The sequence below is a fragment of the Actinia tenebrosa genome, unplaced genomic scaffold, assembly GCF_029948245.1.
Source record: "Actinia tenebrosa isolate PJP-AT-01 unplaced genomic scaffold, QUT_ActTen_1.0 PGA_scaffold11__36_contigs__length_13525064, whole genome shotgun sequence".
Taxonomy (NCBI): domain Eukaryota; kingdom Metazoa; phylum Cnidaria; class Anthozoa; order Actiniaria; family Actiniidae; genus Actinia; species Actinia tenebrosa.
Genome location: NW_028292571.1, coordinates 10699435 through 10719424, shown reverse-complemented (window position 1 = coordinate 10719424; position 19990 = coordinate 10699435). Strand labels below are relative to the sequence as shown.

At 36.6% G+C, this 19990-nt stretch overlaps 1 protein-coding gene across 1 annotated transcript; it reads left to right on the top strand.

The window, feature by feature from the left end:
• Positions 1-1586: 1586 nt before the first annotated feature.
• On the top strand, positions 1587-16182 carry LOC148912542 (MAM and LDL-receptor class A domain-containing protein 1-like). The gene is made up of 11 exons (XM_089027804.1): positions 1587-1668; positions 4895-5029; positions 6596-6834; positions 7806-7887; positions 8834-8968; positions 9710-9948; positions 11530-11611; positions 12930-12977; positions 13676-13868; positions 14014-14163; positions 15749-16182. Exons 1-11 carry the CDS (start codon positions 1611-1613, stop codon positions 16140-16142), a joined length of 1755 nt encoding a protein of 584 aa, XP_088883930.1. The 5' UTR covers positions 1587-1610; the 3' UTR covers positions 16143-16182.
• Positions 16183-19990: the final 3808 nt, after the last annotated feature.

Sequence of the window (19990 nt, the reverse complement as noted above, 5' to 3'; positions counted from 1 at the left end):
TACCCTTTACGGTTTCATTTTCGCTAATTTGTTACCTTTTAGAGTGTTTAAATGAAAAACTAATTAAAGTGCTGTAAAATTAGGTCATTTGGAACCAATTAGGGGTTGAAATTGCCACTGCATGATATGAGTACAAGAAAGACAATTTTCGTACCTTTAAGGGATCATTTTCGATCCTAATCCCAATTGTTTAATTAGCTACCACGAGCCATGGGATTTCGCTTCCTTAATTCCGAGTGAATTAATCAATCAGCGAACATTTTGTTCGTAGCTCAAGATCTCTTAGTTAGAGGTTTTGGGATTGATAAATAACAACGTTTACTTCTCAATTGACACGGTTTTCTTTGTTATTCGCAAGGCTTTATTTTTGTTATAACCCTCATTATACACTCGATTGCAGAAACGTTGTAGTATACATTTAAACATATATCTAATTTATTCAGCATGTTTAATGATATGCAAAGCAGAAAAATCGCTCGCTTTATTTATTGTTAGTTTCATTCAATGACTGTCAAAATATTTTTTTCTTGTCTTTTCGATCATACAGAATATAAATCAGTTGGTTTTAAGCGTTGAAAATGGTTAATTTGCATTATGCATCTCATTAGATATTTGTATAAATGTATACTACAACGTTTCTGCAATCGAGTGTAAATGCGAGGTCAATATATAGTTATTAACCCGGTTAATAACTATATATAGACCGTTCGCATTTATAATGAGCAACAATTGATAGAAAACCTTCTCAATTGATAAATAAAATCCTGCGGCCCTCGGGATGTATATGGCTTATTGCCGACGTTCTCGGTAATTAACTCTTACTTACTCGGGAGGGGAACGAAAGAAGCTGAAAGAAAGAAAGAAAGAAAGAAAGAAAGAAAGAAAGAAAGAAAGAAAAATCATTTGGTACCAATTAGGGGTTGAACTTGCTACTGCATTATCATATTTTTTTTCTCCCTCCGTAAAAATCAACTTTGGAGTTGAGCGTTGCATGTGTGCATAGAATATTGAATGAAGTGGCAGCATGTAAGCGAAAAGTGTCCCCAATTAGAGCGAAAGCGCTAGAACGACACTTAAATAAAATTATTTATTTCATTTTAAAGACAATGATATGTTCGTACTTTTTAGGGGCCGTTTAAAATCAATCCCGATTGTTTAATTAGCTGCCACGAGCCAGGTGATTTCGCTTCCTTAATTCCTAGTGAATTAGCCAATCAGCGAATATTTTGACATTTTGTTCGTAGCTCAAGATCTCCTAGTTACAAGCTTTGGGATCGATAAATAACAGGGCCCATGTAATATTCTCTATTTTCACAAGATATAAAAGAAAATACTTACAAAGTGTTCGCTTTGACAAACAGTACATTCCACGCCTAGATTCCGCATAGCTTATTTTATATTGATTACTTTCGATTCAACTATCAACCAATAGGATTCGCGCATTGTGGTTTCCGTGGTAGTTGGCTGATGACGGACGATTAAGAACCTTTTATAGGTCTAAATTAGATATTATTGCATGCCTTAATTTAGCATTAAATACATTTGAATATTAATTTTTGGAGGGCTTAAATACGAACGCTCGGCTGCGAGATTTCAATCAAGTTCACAAGATGATGACTTTAGTTTGGTTGAGTTTTTTTGCAACTGCTGCTTTTGGAGGAGTCGTAGGTAAGTCTTAAATTAAGTTTGCAAAATAGTTATTTTCTTTAAAAAAAACGTTTGCATTAAGAGGGTTTTTGATTTGAGTGTTTAAAGCTCATAGCTCATTCCGCGAGTAACGGACGGAAATGATCCAAAACACGCATCGCCCTAATTCAAACCTTGCCTGAAGAAAGCCTATTATTTGATTTACAGCAAATCCATATCTGAAATATCATAATATAAGACTCAAAACATCCTTCGATCCTTCCAAAGTATATAGACAGCAAATGGCTTTTTCTTTTGGCTTTTGTGTTTTGCAAATCGACAGAAACAAAGCGATACTTTTCGAGCGTTGCCAATTTTTATGATCTTGCTCAATATCTAAAAACAGTAAACGCGCATTCACAGTGCTTTCACCGACGTTTGGATATGACTTTATAATGTTATAATTAATATAAGAGACTAGCATTGGAAAAGTCATTTCCGAGTAAATATTCTGTGTAATGTACAATTATCGATGAAATACGATTAGTGGATTTTTACTATTTATGGTCAGATTTCTAAGAATTCTTATAGTGTTATTTATAAGATATCACGTTTCAGTGACAAAGAAAAAATTTTATTTTATCAATGATTATATATTTAGCTCATGTTCCAGCACATGAAATGCTTCACATAGACTTCATTAGTGTTAAAACTGTAAATACTACTATGATCTTGACCTCCCATTGAAAGAAGTTGACCTCTCTTTCTAATTACTATCATAGATTCTTTGGGAAATTTTGTTAAAGAGGACCTTAGTAACTGGCGTAACTTGTTAATCATTTACCTGTGAAGCAAAGTGTAAAGGTTATTCAAAAACCGCTGAATATAACCTTCAATATTTGATTGAAGAACCATACACGTTTTGAACTTCAAGAGGGCGAAACCCTCAAATTTTGCACGGGACTCTACTCCATCAGAATAACGGGTAATATCCTAATTATTTGTTTATTAGAATCGTTCTGTTTGTTTTATGCTCAATTTTTACGATAACTTGCACACCATAGCAGTGAACAAAAAAAGGTTTTTCCATTGTCTACAATAGTTTATTGAATCAACTTTTATCAGCATTTTATATATACAGTGTAAGTTACGTGTTCGGAAAAAAATTACTCGTTTCTTCCTTAGTTTCGGTTTTATGATTTTTTGTGCAGAGCTTGATTGTCGCTATTTTTCTTCCAAATTTGTACAAATCCATGTCATTCCGGAGTGATTATCTCAAAAACGAGCTCGGGACACCCCATTTATCTTTGCATTTTTGAAATCAGCATTTCAGGTTAAAAAGAGTTTCAATTTTCTGTTTATAATTAATTAACAAGACACCTTAATTAGAGTGAGATAGTCAGATGATGAAGACAATAGAGAACAAAAGAATTAGAGTGGTGAAGTAGTGCTAATTATGCTTGAGTACAATTCGAATTTTTTTGGTACGAGGGATGTTTTGAAAATTTTCAAAATTTGACGAGCCTGGCCTTTAGTCGAGTTTGATTTGAGAACTTTCAAAGCATCACGAGTATCTATAAATTCCGAATTGTACGAGAAGATTACAGGTGCGATTGTTTTGTTTATAATTCAGAGTACAATTGGGGATTTAGTTGTACTCCTCTCAGTCCAATCAGAATGGAGTAATTTTGTAGAGTGTATCATTAGAGTACAAATAACAAAGGAGAAAGAATGGAGCGAGTACAAATATCTTGTGATATCTGTGCCCAAACAATCTGATTTGAGAAAACAATTTTAGCCTATAAAAATAGAGAATATTTACAAAGCTGGCATGTCATTTTTCCTCTTTTTTTAAAAAAAAAAAAAAAAAAAATACGGGAAAACAATAGATTATTTACCGTCCTATAGTTGGTAACGGCCTCGGTCCGTATATTCATCAAGCCCTCGGGCACAAGACCTCGTTTTTCCTCTTAGATTATGGAATTCTAGGCCACCAAATTATATGGGGAAAAAAACGTTGCTTATGTGCAATAATGATTTTTATTTTTTAATTGCAATGGCAGACATGATTTTACTTTTCCTTGGACAATTACACCTTAATTTTGCAGTGACCTCATTTCTACGTCACTATTTCAGATCAAGTGGAGGTCATTTAGTACAATTAAAAATCGGTTTTGAAAACTAGTTCAAAAAAGATTAGTTTAACTTGAAGCCTTAATTCTTTGTGGGAAAACGTAATTAAGCTCTGTTGGATAATAAATAACTTATCGTCGACAATTTAGGGTGGATTACGAGTGGAAATGTTTTCTCGCTCTTGGTATTTTGTCTTACCCATCGGGCTCGCCAAAACTGTTTAACAAATAAAACAGTGTTTAATAAGATCTATGTATTTCACGGGTTTATGAAAAAAAACCTCTAATAATCTACTTCTGATTCACCATTTTCCATTCATCGGTTTACTGGTCAAACACAAAGCATTCAGTCGAGGTTGCAAGGTTCAAATTTGAATAATCCTTTGAAAGTACCTTGGTGCCTCACGTGAGCGCTTTGTGTTTGACCAGTGAACCAATGTATGGAAAATGGTGAATTACTACGAATTACTGACTAATAATTAATGTACATATAATAATATCAGTAATGTAATTAAGTACTGTTTAATAAACGAGTAGGAGTGTTTTATCGAGTATAAAACACGAGGCGTAGCCGAGTGGTTTTAGACCCGATAAAACACGATCTGCGAGTTTATTAAACGGCTTAAAAAACTCCTGATGTATGTTCTCATACTGTACCGAATTCTTTACGAAATGAACCAAGTTTGATAGAGAAAATCCAAGTTAAAGTTTATGCAAATGAAGACGAATCTATATCAGATATAAAACCTCCTTCATGGTCATGATTTCTATTGTGTTTCCTTCATGAATTATTAATGAGTTTTTTAAGCCGTATTTAGTATTATTTAGGTTGCATACTTTTAGTGTTTACACGTGTCATTCTCTAGAGTATCATTTCTTTGTTTAACGGTTATGCATGAGAAGACACATGAACATGGATACAACTCAAAAAAATAATCTTATTCACAAGAGATATCATTGACACGTTTTTGGAAATTGAAAAGCGTTACAACCATGCATTTTAATGAGGTCAAAATAACTTTTCTATTTCTTTCTTTAACATCTATGTGTGATTTTGCACAAGTGGTTCGAAATTGGAAAACGTTAAACCCATGCATACTTATGAGGTCAATATAACATTTATATTTCTTCTTTAGGATCTGTCTGTGATTTTGAACGGGATACCTGTGGATTTACTCAGAGCAAAAAAGACAAGTTTGATTGGACGAGGCGCAGGGGATTCACTCCGTCACTTAGAACAGGACCAAATGGAGACCATGCTACTGGAAAAGGTGGGTGATGAAAATTTGATAATATACACTTAATGTCTGGTCGCGAAGGAAATAATTTCGTTTTCCAGATACTCGATGTTTCACGAGGCGAAGCCGAGGGAAACATCGATACTAGAGGAGGGAGGGAAAACTAACTAATTTTCCGAGGGACCAGACATTAAGTGTTTTGTTATATAGCAATTGAGAAATATTGAGAAGTCTGTTTACGAAATAAGAACTTTATTTAGCGAGCTAAATGCATGAAAACTGACCATGATTTTACAAATACAAGTCTCTTTCGGTCTTGTATTTCTCTACCAAAAAGCGAGGAGAGTGGCAACAGCATTTTTAGTCGCTTTTTTCGTATTTTTCAAATCCTTTTTCTCAATAAAAGTCTGTAATTTCTCTGTAGAAACACTGGAGAATCTATATTGTTTCGCTTCGAGCTCCATTTGGACTGAAAATTTAAGCAAAATATCTGCTCCCGCGCTCTGCTGTTTTTGATTGGTGCAAAAATATCACGCCATCAGCGATTTTCACGTTTTGATCACGTGCTCTCGTTTACTTTCACGATTATTGTCACGTGGAACCTATATCCCCGTAGGGATACATTTAGATTTAACTAGCGTCAAGTGGTCATCTTTCAACCAATGAGGATGTTCGTTACATCGGAAAATTTCGTAGCTATGTAACAATTTTGTTTAGTTATATCTAATTGAAGAAACGTAGTCGGGTTCGAGAAGGTCATATCATCGAAGCTAAAATGATTTTGTGTACTCCGAAATGTGTATTATATTTGCATATAGACATGTAAAAATGCACAGTAGAGCAAAGTTGGTCGACCTAGATTAACAACATGCCAAAGCCATGATGCATAAATTGTGCACAGGAGGGGAAAACTGCAATACGCATGAAATTAGCATAATTGTTTGTCTTCTCATGCTCCCCTTCGTTCTTAGCTTTAATGATATAACCTTTTTTTGAACCCGACTCAATTTTCTTCTCAAAATCAAAGTAAAATTCATTAGCAATTGTAAAAACCGGCACAAAATACCGTATCTAGCATCAATTTCATAAACATTTGATTTTCAAGACTGCAGAAGGCACATGCCATGTAAGTGGCGCTCAGAAATATAGGAAATACTAGTCAAAATGCCATATCCAATTCTCAATACAGTTTCGCATTTGATGCAAACCGCTGTTTTTGAAGAAGACAGATTGATTTGCACAGGCTTAGCCTCGTTCATAAGTCAGCTATTCACAGATACCATTCAAATTCAGATCAAGATATTGGTATTGCTCAACTTGCACATTCTTTACAAATTACAGTTGAATTTTGTGAATGATTTTCTCGTAAGCGAGGCTAAGCCTTACAAATAAGTCTTTAGTCTTAAAAACAGTTGTATTTACGTTATGAGAAAAGGCATTCTGAATGGTTTAATGGCTGAAAATTTTAACGCTCAACCGAGATTAAGGCTGATTAAAGGAAACTCAGACTTTTAGCCCAGAGGTTAAATGTAATGGATTATCAATAACGCATTAAGATTTGAATTCAATTACCTTGAAAATACTCTGGTGTGACTACAGGCTACTACATGTACATTGAAACATCTTATCCACGAGTCAAGGGTGATATTGCTGTTATCGAGAAACAAGTGACTCTCACTGGCAAGGAATGTCTCAAGTTCTTCTATCAAATGAATGGCAATGGTGTTGGTACTCTGAACGTGTATGTTGGTAACACCAAGGTGTTTAGCAAGTCTGGTAGTCAAGGACAACCATGGAAGGCTGCCGAAGTGCGCTTAACTCAAAGTGGATCACAAACGGTAAGATTTCCTTTCTCATTATTTGAAACGACTGAATAACTCAAGAGACGACAGCTGAAAAATACTGCTTTTTGGGTTATTTGTTGCTCAGTTTTGTCGCAGTTCTGCAGTTTTGCAACGCCCCATCGATTTGGACAGGATAAAGGGAAACTGGGCCCGAGCAGATTCTCGCTGAGTGGTGACGTCACAACAAGAACGAATGTTTTGATAAGCAAAGATTCTTACTAGTTCTTCGGTCAGAATATGAGAAAATGCCGACTAGATGTGTTGTTGCGACCAAAACAGGTAAAAACACTGGAAGGAACAGCCAAGCTCTACTTTGTTTTACTTATTGGAAGCCGAGTCGTTCTTGTTGTGACGTCATTCGACGCCAACTAGGTACCAGACCTCGCGATCCCGTCCAAATCGATGGGGCGTTGCAAAACTGCGTAATTTAGCGCGTTATATCCCCGAGAATATTTAGTCAATCGAAAACAAATTTTTTGTTTATTCATCTCCAACACACAGAAAATCAAAATTGATCATAATCCTATAAAGGTTATAGGCACTTGAAACTTTTTCCTTGTTTTTAGATGTTTTCGTTTTCATTATTATTGAAAAAGACAAATCGCTCATAGGTTTCCATTCACATAGATGACATAAATGTTCAAAACTTTACAGTGAAACCACTAGCTGTGTTTTGTACTTCCACTTGAGGATTAATTGGAACTCGAAACTGTTCTTTTGCGGGCTTGCTAAGCAGCTTTCTATTTTTTATTTAATTTATTAGCTTTTCCACATGAGGGCAGGGACACCACAAGAGCTTTTATAATTAAAAAAAGAAGATATAATTACAAAGGCAGCCCCTTCTCCACAGTTATTTTAAGATCCTTAGTGTTGGTCCGGCCAAGGCTTGAACCACGACCTCCCGCACAACAGACCGACGCTCTTACCAACTGAGCTAATCGGTATGGTTCCTTATTTCTTTCCAGATACGATTTGAAGGTGTTCGAGGAGGATATTGGACAGGAGATATAGCTATTGATGATATTTCATTCCCTAGATGCGCTCCAGGTAATTACAATTAACACTTACAAATGATATTGTAAAATTGCTGGGTTTCACAAGACGTCACTTAATTCTTATCCGTACAGAATGTTTATCAGCTGAATCACAAGTTTTCAATAGAATTCTTTGTGGTTGACAGCAAATGGTGGTCAGTGTTTGACCATAATTTCGAGCCGATAATACGATTTGAAGACTTTTAGTGAGTAAAAAAAACCCAAATGGCATATGTCTGTTTTTTGTCGTTGTCGTCGTTGTCGTCGTTGTTCATCTTCATCTTCATCTTCATCTTCATCTTCATCTTCATCTTCATCTTCATCTTCATCTTCATCTTCATCTTCATCTTCATCTTCATCTTCATCTTCATCTTCATCTTCATCTTCATCTTCATCTTCATCTTCATCTTCATCTTCATCTTCATCTTCATCTTCATCTTCATCTTCATCTTCATCTTCATCTTCATCTTCATCTTCATCTTCATCTTCATCTTCATCTTCATCTTCATCTAATTTAACTGACTAATTAATTATAACTATGAACTCCACCACCAATACCGCCAACGCTGCCATCAACTACTCCACCTCTTCCAAGTAAGAACAATGCGTTAACCTTCTTACAGGGTTTGATCTGTGAGTTAGCCGTGCCCGGCTCTGACTTGAATTAGCGTAAAGGTTGTTTCAGGGTTCAATCTGTGAGTTAGCCATGCCTTGACTTAGATCAGCCCAGATATTGTTTCAGGGTTGAATCTGTGAGTTAGCCGTGCCTTGACTTAGATTAGCCTAGAGGTTGTTTAAGGGTTTGATCTGTGAGTTAGCCGTGCCTTGACTTAGATTAGCCCAGATATTTTGCCCGTTGTTCTGAACAGTTTGGCGAGAATATGTCTTTGAGCACATCTTTGAGCTCATCTTTCAAAATATCTTAAAACAACCTAACTACTTTTGACTTCTCCTTACAGAGCTCAACTGCAACTTTGATGCTAATATGTGCGGGTTCACCCAACGCAAAGGAGATAAATTTGATTGGACCAGAAATTCTGGTGCTACGCCGTCCAGAGGAACTGGTCCATATGGTGACAATACATCAGGAAAAGGTAAGGGAAGCTTGGCATTAAAAGGAAATGATTGAGAATTGCATTTCAATCTGTGAGTTAGCCATGCCCTGAATTAGATCAGCCCAGAGGTTGTTTCAGGGTACAATCTGTGAGTTAGCCATGCCCTGACTTAGATCAGCCAAAAGGTTGTTTCAGGGTCAATTTGTGAGTTAGCCATGCCTGACTTAGATCAGCCCAGAGGTTGTTTCAGGGTTCGATCTGTGAGTTAGCCATGCCCTGACTTAGATCAGCCCAGAGGTTGTTTCAGGGTTCGATCTGTGAGTTAGCCATGCCCTGACTTAGATCAGCCCAGAGGTTGTTTCAGGGTTCAATCTGTGAGTTAGCCATGCCCTGACTTAGATCAGCCCAGAGGTTGTTTCAGGGTTCGATCTGTGAGTTAGCCGTGCCCTGACTTAGATCAGCCCAGAGGTTGTTTCAGGGTTCAATCTGTGAGTTAGCCATGCCCTGACTTAGATCAGCTTAAAGGTTGTTTCAGGGTTCAATCGGTGAGTAAACCATGCCCTGACTTAGATCAGCTCAGAAATTGCTTCATAAAAGGTTGAATTTTGAAAAGGGAAAATTACGCAAGGTTGATTATATCTATACACTACGTACGTACTCAAAGAAGAATAAAACAAATTCAATTTCAAATAAACACTTCTAGGTTCTTACATGTAGGTTTAAAAGACAAGTAAAAGGTTTGAAAGATTTGGTCTTGAAAATGATCTTGTGCAATTGCAGGCTACTACATGTACATTGAAACATCTTATCCACGAGTCAAGGGTGATAATGCTGTTCTCGATAAACAAGTGACTCTCACTGGCAAGGAATGTCTCAAGTTCTTCTATCAAATGAATGGAGCTCATATTGGTACTCTGAACGTGTATATTGGTAACACTAAGGTGTTTAGCAAGTCTGGTAGTCAAGGGCAACCATGGAAGGAAGCCGAAGTGCGTTTAACTCAAAGTGGATCACAAAGGGTAAATTTATTGGTTTATTTGATGTCATTTCCTGTCTCGTACGGAATGCGCCATTTTTTGACAGAATGGTGGTGGGCATGAACTCTAATTGGAGCCGATAACGAGAATTCAAACACTTTTAACACCTGATTGAAACTCCGACTTAGACCTTTTTTATTTTTGAAAACGGAATGCTTATCAATCTCGTTCCCAGAGCCTGCGTTTCTTCTGGCCTGCGGCGAAGAACCAGGGCTCTGGCATAATCCATGTTTTGAGTCCAGGATTTCTTGGACTTCCGGTGTAATAGCGCATGCATTAAAAGACTTTCCAAAAAAATTGTTCCCGATTTTTGATTTTTAATTCGATCGGAAGTAAACACAAACCTCTGTTTGAAAGCATACTTTTCATTGATTATTGTACGATAATTTATGAATATAGTCTCCAACCCCTGCTTTAAGATTTAATCCAAATAACGAGTTTATCCTCTTTACAATTCCGATTCTCTCTCACAACATCCTTTTCTCCAAACACATCTCTCGTGCTCTCACGTCTCTTCTCTCACATGTCACTCAAACTCCCTCCACAGGGAGCCCAGTCCTTATCATTCTCTCACAATTATATTTCACTTCCGGAATAGTGCGCTTGTGTCAAAAAATGGATTATGCCATAGGCCTTGTTCTTCGCCGCAGGCCATGGATGCTTGACAGAAAAAAAAGCCTACTGCACATGCTCTATTTATGTGTGCACATAAGTCAAGATTCAAAAAGTATGAAAAATATTGAAAAATTTGACTTTCAAACTTTTGAGACAAATATAATTGCAGTGTGCAGAAATGATTGATTGATTGAAATGCCAAAAATAAAAACAATATTTTTTTCTTTCAAATATAATAACGATATATAAACTTATTTCAATAAAGTTAGTCACCCAAAATCTACAAAGCTGAGACCGACAAGGATTATGGGTAGATACATGTTTTAACCTTTTGACCGCTTGATAACTGTTGATGGACTTGAGATCTTCTACCAGTTACAAGTTCACCTCCTCGGAGCATCCTCAACCGCTGCAGGTTGTGTCGAAACCTTTACTTGTTGAATATGAAATATTTCCCATGATTCTCAGCGATCACAGCTTTCTAGGTTTTTGTTGACTAACTTTATTGAAATAAGTGTATGTACAAAGCAATGAAAATAGACATAAGGAACTCAAAAAGAATTCATATTCCCTGAACCTACGACCCTTGGCGGATTCTTCGTTTGAACATGACGTCATAGCCGCCATCTTAATTGACGATAACAAAGCATTCCTCATTAGCTTTTCTTGTTTGTTCCACCATCCTAGCGGACATAGCCTTGTTCGAATTCTCTATTTCTCGAGGGACTGTAAAGCAGTTTTAAGTAGGGACGGCGGGGTAAAGGGAGCAGCCAAACGTCGGGGGAAGTACAACCGAGACCAATAAATTATCATAGGTTCTTGAATATTCGCACCAGCTGTGGGAACAATGACATTGATGGCTCCCAAGGAAGTCAAGTGAGTTATACGCTTCGTGTAATGGGCTCTTGAGGAATCGAAATCTAAGCGATATTTATTTTCTTACAACAGCTGTCATTTGAAGGTATTCGTGGAATATTATATAACGGAGATATTGCTATCGATGATGTCTGGATCTCAACTTGTGGTTCAGGTACCTTTTATACCTTTTTTTAATATATAGTTAGGATAGTACGCGCGCGCTGGCTGGTCGAAAACTGTGCTTTATAGTGAACGGAGCACAGTGCTGACGCCATCTGCGCGCGCGAAGTGCTGCTGAAGTTATGAATAGTTTCAAGTTCCTTGTTTTTCTTCTAGGTTTTCTACCATTTAAATTTTTTAATGAATTATTTTTTAATAGGATATTTTTTTCAATAACGAGCAATAATGTCAAAATGCGCCAAAAACTAGACTTTCGTATGAGTTTTGATCCCAATTTTCGTTTTAACACTCAAAACCTTTTTTAAACAGTTAGAAACTGATGTACTATGATCAAATGCCTGTTTGAAGCGGTATTTTCAATTGTACAAAGATGTTTTGTTGCATCTGTGTTACAATGTTGCTTTGTCAGGCTTTTTTATAGAAAATATATGGAAAATAAGCAAACTGAAGCCCTAAACCTCATTTTCGAATAAAATTTTTGCTTTGGATTAATACTTTGATTCCACTTTCACTGGTCATCTCCACTTCCAAACAAGTTAAACTTTCTGAATAACAAGATTTTAGCCTTGTACAACAGCCTTTCTTCAAGAAAATAGTTTTTGGAGCTCACTGCTTGAATACGAAAAGAATTCTCTCTTAATGAATTATAGTGAATATGTAGTCAGATTTCTCCATGCGCAGCCAGGGATGTCAATTCTTTTTTTATTAGTGATCTTACAAAAACCTATTAATATATACACCGACTTGCAAGAACATCGACATACGAAAATAGAACATTAGTGATTTAGTGGGATAGGAATTATATTAAAAAACAAAAGAAGATCACTGAAGCTCAACTTTTTCTTTTGTCTTTTAATGTATTCCTTTCTCACTAAATTACTAATGTTCTATTTTCGTATATCAACGTCCTTGCAAGTAGGTGTAAATGAAACCCCGAATATATGCAGAAACAATTCTAGTTTAAGGATTTATTGAATACTTAATTTGGCTTCCTTGTTTTTCTACTATTTATATTAGTTTTTAAAATGAGTTATAGTGAATGTGTTATATCAGATTTTTTCATGCGCAACCAGCGATTTCAAGTGTTATTTTTAATTAAAGAGAGCTTACAAAAACCTATTAATCTGATAAATGGAACCCCGAATGAGTTATTGAATACTTTGTTGTTGTTGTTGTTTTGTACATTGTTTTCTTTGTTTTTTATTGGTCTCTTATCACCTTGCCCGAAAATGACTCGTTTTCATGTCTGCACCTTCGATATCAATGTTACCATCGTCTCCTTTTTAACCACAATTAAATATTTTTTGCAGTACGACCTCCTGTTCCTACGACTCCTCCTCCTCCTCCAGTGTGGGCAGGTATTTATAGCACTTACGTCATAACGAAGTTCTCCCTTTTCAGACCACGTGTCATTCTCATGTCTAATTGGTAATTATTGGTAATGATAAATTTTTAAAAAAGAAATATTAAAAAGGTTTTTGAAAATAATCGAGATGCTGAAGAACACTAGAGAAACTTGGGAAACAACGTCGCAAAGTGGAATAGTTTCCAGTTTCTCAAGTCTTCTCTCAGCATCGCTAGGTAAGCGGAATTTGATCCATCAGAACTTGTAAATGTAAACTTTCTTTAACTGCAGTGACCTATTCAGGTACGACGCTGGTTTCCAGAGGAGCATTGCTTAAAAATACAACTAATGTTATAAAGATATATCGACAAATTTAATTAAGTTCGAATTTTTAATTAACTGTTTCATTCAATTTGCAGCTGCATAAGTTGCTTCATATACGGCGAGGATCAACTCAATTTGATACATTACAACCGCAGTACAAATATATATTTATATATTCACACACACACACACACACACACACACACACACACACACACACACACACACACACACACACACACACACATCCTATCGGTCCGATAAACCCACCTATTGTATCCTTGAAGTCTAATATGATACTTGGTAGCTCAGTGGTTAGAGCACGGCACGGGTTAAAATCCCACTCAAGACTGAGAATTTTTTTCAACTCAATTTGATATGTTTCAGGTTTATGCGGCATCACTCCAAGCAAAAGAATCGTGGGAGGTACGGCAGCCAAGCATGGCGAATGGCCTTGGCAGGCTCAACTGGCAACTAATTCCAGATTCGCCTTCTGTGGTGGATCTCTGATTCATCCTCAATGGATTGTCACCGCTGCCCACTGTGTCTCTGGGAAAACAACACGCTCCTTCTTTATCCGGTACTACTCGAATTTCTAGTTTCTTGTTGTTGTTGTTGTTGTTTTTTCTCTCTAGAATATGCATTTGTTCTATTGAAGATGTAAACAAACTACCCGTACATATTATCTAACTGAAACTTGCTTTCAAAATCACCTTTTCCTTTAGGCTTGGAGCTCATAGACGTGTTCATAACGTTGGCACTGAACAGGACATTAAGGTATCCAAGATTATTAGTCATCCTAGTTATAAAAGACCAAGGACGTACTCTAATGACATCGCCTTGTTGAAGCTAGTGAAACCTGCTCAACTCAACCGGTGAGTATTAAAGGAAAAGAGAGAACGCGCGCGTGTGCTGTGAGCAATTATAAATCACCTAAGGGTTGGCAAAACACGAAAGAAGTGTTTGGAGACACTCTCAAGTGTTCTGCCAATCTCCAAGTGCTTTAAAACTCCACACAGCAAGCAAAGTTTTATTTTATTTCATAGAATACAAATTACAATAACCGCTATTTTAGTTAGGAATGAAGCAACTGAAAGTGCGCGCGCGTGCTGTGTGCTCTCACAAAGCACGCGCTCACAACCAATCCCAACACGAGATTTATAGCAGTGATTTTATAATATTGGTTAAGTCCGTACACTGCAGTATAAACCTTCATAACTTAGAGACCCATCACTCAATTCAAGAAATATTTTACCAATCAACTATTTACTTTATGCAGTACCAGTACTGAATGTAAGTCCGTACACTGCAGTAAAAACCTTCATAACTTAGAGACGTATCTCTCAAATCAAGAAATATTTTACCAATCAACTATTTACTTTATGCAGAACCAGTACTGAATGTATCGTCAAAGGGTTCATTTGCATTTTAAGTCTCGAATTCTGTGTAACTTCTCGTTTGGATGGCAATATAAAAATAATATGCATGGACATAATGAGGTTCTATTGCCAGTTTTCACATGACGTCATCAAAACACCAAATTCTAAACTATAGATCGTATAAAGGCATTTCACAAGTATGTTTTAGAAATCAGGGTTATAAGTCACAAGAAAAATCTTGAGTCATTTCGATGTTTGGTTCTCGAGTTATGAAGGTTGAGTTTGTGTCACGCAATGCCGTCACGTCTATCTAAATAGCGATCAAAATAGTAAAATAATTTACTCTAGTTAAAATATTTTCCCTTAGACACGTTTTAAAGATCTATTTAAGGTATATTTAATTGAAATATAGTCAAAAATATTCAAAATTACATCATCTTAAGCATTTGGAGTTTCGTCCGCCATAATAGTGTACCAGCTTGGAATACCAAGATGGCCGGTCCATACATTTTAACCAAAACTTGCGTTATGTTTACTCGCCTCTAGTTCCGCAACGAAATGCTTTACAGCCTTAAAATTTGGCCAGTATTTGTAGTTTTGACCGCTTTGCAAGATTATGAAACTTTTATTTCATCATAATGCGAATTTACGCTTTTGAAATTCATGATGACGTAAGTGAAAACCAAGAATAGGATGCTGTAAATAAAGGTCAAAACGCAAGGGCGAGAGTTTGCATTGAATATCAATGTATATACCCGAGCACGTGCGTTTTAACTGGTTTAAAAATTCATCATGCCGTATTTCTATTGTTTTATGTAGAGTTTGAATTTCGATGGAAAAATCAACTTCTAAATTCTAATTCGATCTAGAAGGGCCAAGATGAAAATTGAGCTGTATAATTCTAGTTATGCAACCAAATTGTGTAATTGTGTAATATGTTCATTTTCGTTTTTCGTTTCTGCAATTTGTCTTTGATCGAGAACTTGTCAAGATGCTACAATTTCTAAGAAAGTTTTTTAAATTACTTTTTTAAGCAGTTATTCACCTTTAGACAATGATCTCTCTGTAATCTCTTCTGCAGACACGTCAATCTGGTTTGTCTGCCTGAAACTGACCCAGCTCCAACTGATGGCACCCAATGCTCAATCACAGGATGGGGGCACCTTTCATCAGGAGGGCCATCCCCAGATTACCTTCAACATGTGTCTGTCCCCATTGCTAGCCGTGCTCGTTGTGTCAGAGCATATGGATATAAAATCGACGATTCTATGATTTGTGCTGGTGTTGACAAGGGTGGTATTGTCACATGCCAAGGAGACTCTGGTGGACCAATGGTCTGTGAAAATGGAGGTCGATTCTATCTTCATGGGGCTACCAGTTGGGGTAATGGCTGCGCTAAACCTGGTAAATTTGGTGTCTATGCCAAGGTCAAGTATCTCCTTCCGTGGATAAAGAACGAAGTAGCAAACAACTGATTGCAATAAACGGGAAAATAAACGCATGTTTATCAAACTATTTTTGGGCTCGTTGTCAATTTAATTTTGGGTTCCGATAACAGCTACAAAAACCCTGAAATATCCTCTAGGCTAATCTAAGTCAGGGCACGGCTAACTCACAGATCGAGACCTGAAACAACCCCTGGGCTGATCTAAGTCAGGGCACGGCTAACTCACAGATGGAACCCTGAAACAACCTCTGTGCTGATCTAAGTCAGGGCACGGCTAACTCACAGATCGAGACCTGAAACAACCCCTGGGCTGATCTAAGTCAGGGCATGGCCGACTCACAGATGGAACCCTGAAACAACCTCTGGGCTGATCTAAGTCAAGGCACGGCTATCTCACAGATTGTACCCTGAAACAGCCTCTGGGCTGATCTAAGTCAGGGCATAGCTAACTCACAGATTGAACCCTGAAACAACCTCTGGGCTGGTCTAAGTCAGGGCATGGCTCTTCTGCAAGTAGTTTTGATTTTACATTATAATTTACTGAAAAACACTCTTAAGACTACCGGGGAAAAGGCAAATAAGGGTTAAACAGATGTGAATTTGTTATAATTCCAGTTGCCCAATGATGCAGTCAACATTAGTCAACATTATTTCTACCAAACGAACAATACCTATTAACATTTCTATGAATAAGTTTGCAATGTCTGGACAGGTTTCGACTGATATGTTGGGGCACTTTTCTTCAATTTACTTTCGTATTTTGAAATCGATCGATCGATGCTGTTTTCTAAAAAAGACTCGCTGATTCACAGCAGTTTGCCGCTTGTGTGGTCCTACTATTAATAAGCGAAAAAAGGTCATTTTTTTGGGCGTTAGTTTGTTATGAAAGGCCTTCACTTCCTATTGGCTTGGCATCAATATTTCAATTTTTCTGTAAAGGTTCTCTTTTACAACCGTAAAAAATATCTGAATAAAGTATATCTCTTTCTCAATATTACTGGATCATATAAACTTGGAGAAAATAATGTTTTTCCCTCAGCGAGATTTATGTTTCATTAAAACGAAAAAATAAAAAATAAGTTTTTATCAATGTATTTACTGGCAGACACATTTACGGGGACCACTAGAAGAAATTTAACCAATTACGACGTAGATTGAAAACAAAGGAATCAAACTTAAATCAAACTTTGACCAATCAGGATCAAGCAGCAAAGCCTAGATATTTGAGAAAATACTTAGATGTTATCGACTACCACGTAAAACGAGAGACTGTGATTGGATGAGGTCAATATGATACTGATTTTCTTCTTTCATGATTGGCTTAAATCTTATCTTAGCTTTAGTTCAAGCGATATTGGTTTGTGTATTTAATTACTGGATATTTTCAAGTCTACATCACGATTACTGCGATTCCCAGTCACACGCGACCAAGTGAGACCAAAATCACAAACGAAGAATTGAGTTTTGGTGGACGTCAATCAAAAGGGTTTCTTAAACATGTCTAAGGATTCCGACTCCGAATTTCAAACGTTTAATTGCAAACTATCAGTATTGACTTATCCTATCTTGAAGAAACTCAAATCATATCCATACCGATAGCTTTGCAATCAAGCGTTTCAAGATTCGGAGCCGGAATCCTGTGACATTCTTAAGAAAATATATATCCAAAGTGAGAAATTCACAGCGACAAGAAGCATGAGATAAGGACAACGATTTTTGCACATTTGCACGTGTTCACGTGAGTATTCACATCAGTCCTGGTGTAGAAACCAATAAAAACGATAGAAACCCTTTTGATTGACGTCCATCCAAATTCAATTTTTCGTTTGTGATGAAGGTCTAGTTGGTCGCGTGTGACTGGGAATCGCAGTAAAACTCTCTCTACATAACACTTTCAACCTATATAACTATATCCGTTCGTTTTAAAGGTCATATAATAAAGATTATGAAAGCTATACTTTTTGAAAGCGATTTCACAATCTAAAAGAATGCCGGAGCCTTAAACACGAATTGGGTACGTTCCGTAGATGTGAATTAATGGGGATATAGCGTATAGCCAAAGTAATTGCACTTTGTGAACTAGCGAGAGATAAGCTACAAAAAGATGTAAGCGATTTTTTTATTTTTTTATTTTTTCCCTTTCTTAAAAAAATTATTAAGCGAGTGTCGAAAAAAGTCTGTTGACGTATTACCGCGTAAAATACTAAATAATCATAATATTAAAAAAACCGCTCACACTCTTCTGTTTTTCCATACGTTATCCATGCTCTTTGCCAATTTTCATTGAAATTCAATAAAACTATATATCAATATCTATGTATATTAATTCCTTTAAATATATAGAAATGGCGTAAAATCAAATTTGAGAGAGTTTCACATCTCGTTAGGAAGTCTGTCAACACAAAGTTACCACTGGCCAACCAGACACAGGGACCAGCCAGACAAACGGTGTGGTCGACAAACGTATCGAACTGCGAGAGAAATCGTCATCTATAAATTGCATACTCCGTGTCTCCGATAGACTTAAAGACAAACAAAAGATTGTAGGATTTCCAAGAGTAGAGAAAATGCAGTGTCGTCAAGACCCTAATGAAATCAGAGAAAGGCAAAGTTTCGAGCAAAGTAGGGCTTGGAAGTCTTCGTCATTCGGGGAAATCCAGAGAATAACTGACCCCGGGGAAATCCAGAGAATAACTGACCCCGGGGAAATCCAGAGAATAACTGACCCCGGGGAAATCCAGAGAATAACTGACCCCGGAGAAATCCAGAGAATAACTGACCCCGGTTACACAACGTCCACACTAGTCCACACTAGAACAATTCTTCACCGAAAACGAATTTTCGAAATGGAACCGAATAAATAAAAATTCGGATTCAAATTTATCCGGCATAGTGTGGACGGGGACTAAGACTGACCAGAAAAAAGTCTATATTTTTCAGGTTAAGCCAGATGGAAGTATATATATGATGACTCATATTTTACGGCTTGCTCTAAATGTATTTTTCTGTGCCCGAGAAGATGCGCGATAATGGACGGTTTGGATTCCTGTTGTTACCTTCCCCCAAACGGAAAACTTCACTGGCCATGTTTTCATCATTCTTCTGTATTTCAATTCGATTTGTGTAAACCTTTTCGCCAAAGACAAATAATGTTATGTTTATCTAGCACTTGGATAATTGTGTGATAATTTTTCAGTCATTTTAAATATTCTTTCAATGGTGATGTTACACGTTTACTGCAAATGACAATCTTAAATTCCAGTAAAGCAACAGGTGAGTGAAAGAAAAAAATCTTAATGTCCAAACTTGTATGTCAAAAACCCGTTTCAACGTAATTCCAAATTTGAAAGGGAAAGGTTGTAACAATATTCCGAGACCTTTTGACAAAATTCATATTTTCACGCGTTGGTATATATTATTGTTATAAATTTCCCATTGTAATAAAATAAGTAACCAGGAATAAGTACTTCACCATAGTTTTCCACCGGTCCAAGGTAACAGTTTTTTTCTTCATTGTATTTTTACTAAACAGGTATACCGGTAACAATTTTTTTCTCTTTTTTGCTTTATTTTTCCTTTTTGTTTCTCGTAGTTATATCAGGTAAAAACGTATTTGGTAATCAAATCATTTCTAGGATCTTCCAGTATTTTCCAAGTTTCAAAAACTATTTTCTGTTAAGGAAGGGTTTATGCAGCTTCCAAAAATATCTTATTAACACGCATTAATTACAATTTCCAATGGTTTGTAACATTGACAATACCAACATTTTAACACCTGTATAATACGACTTTAATATAAAGTTCATAGTATACGTATGAGTTAACAACAACAGGTGCTATGTCATAAAACACGTATAAAACGCGTATATTCCTCAT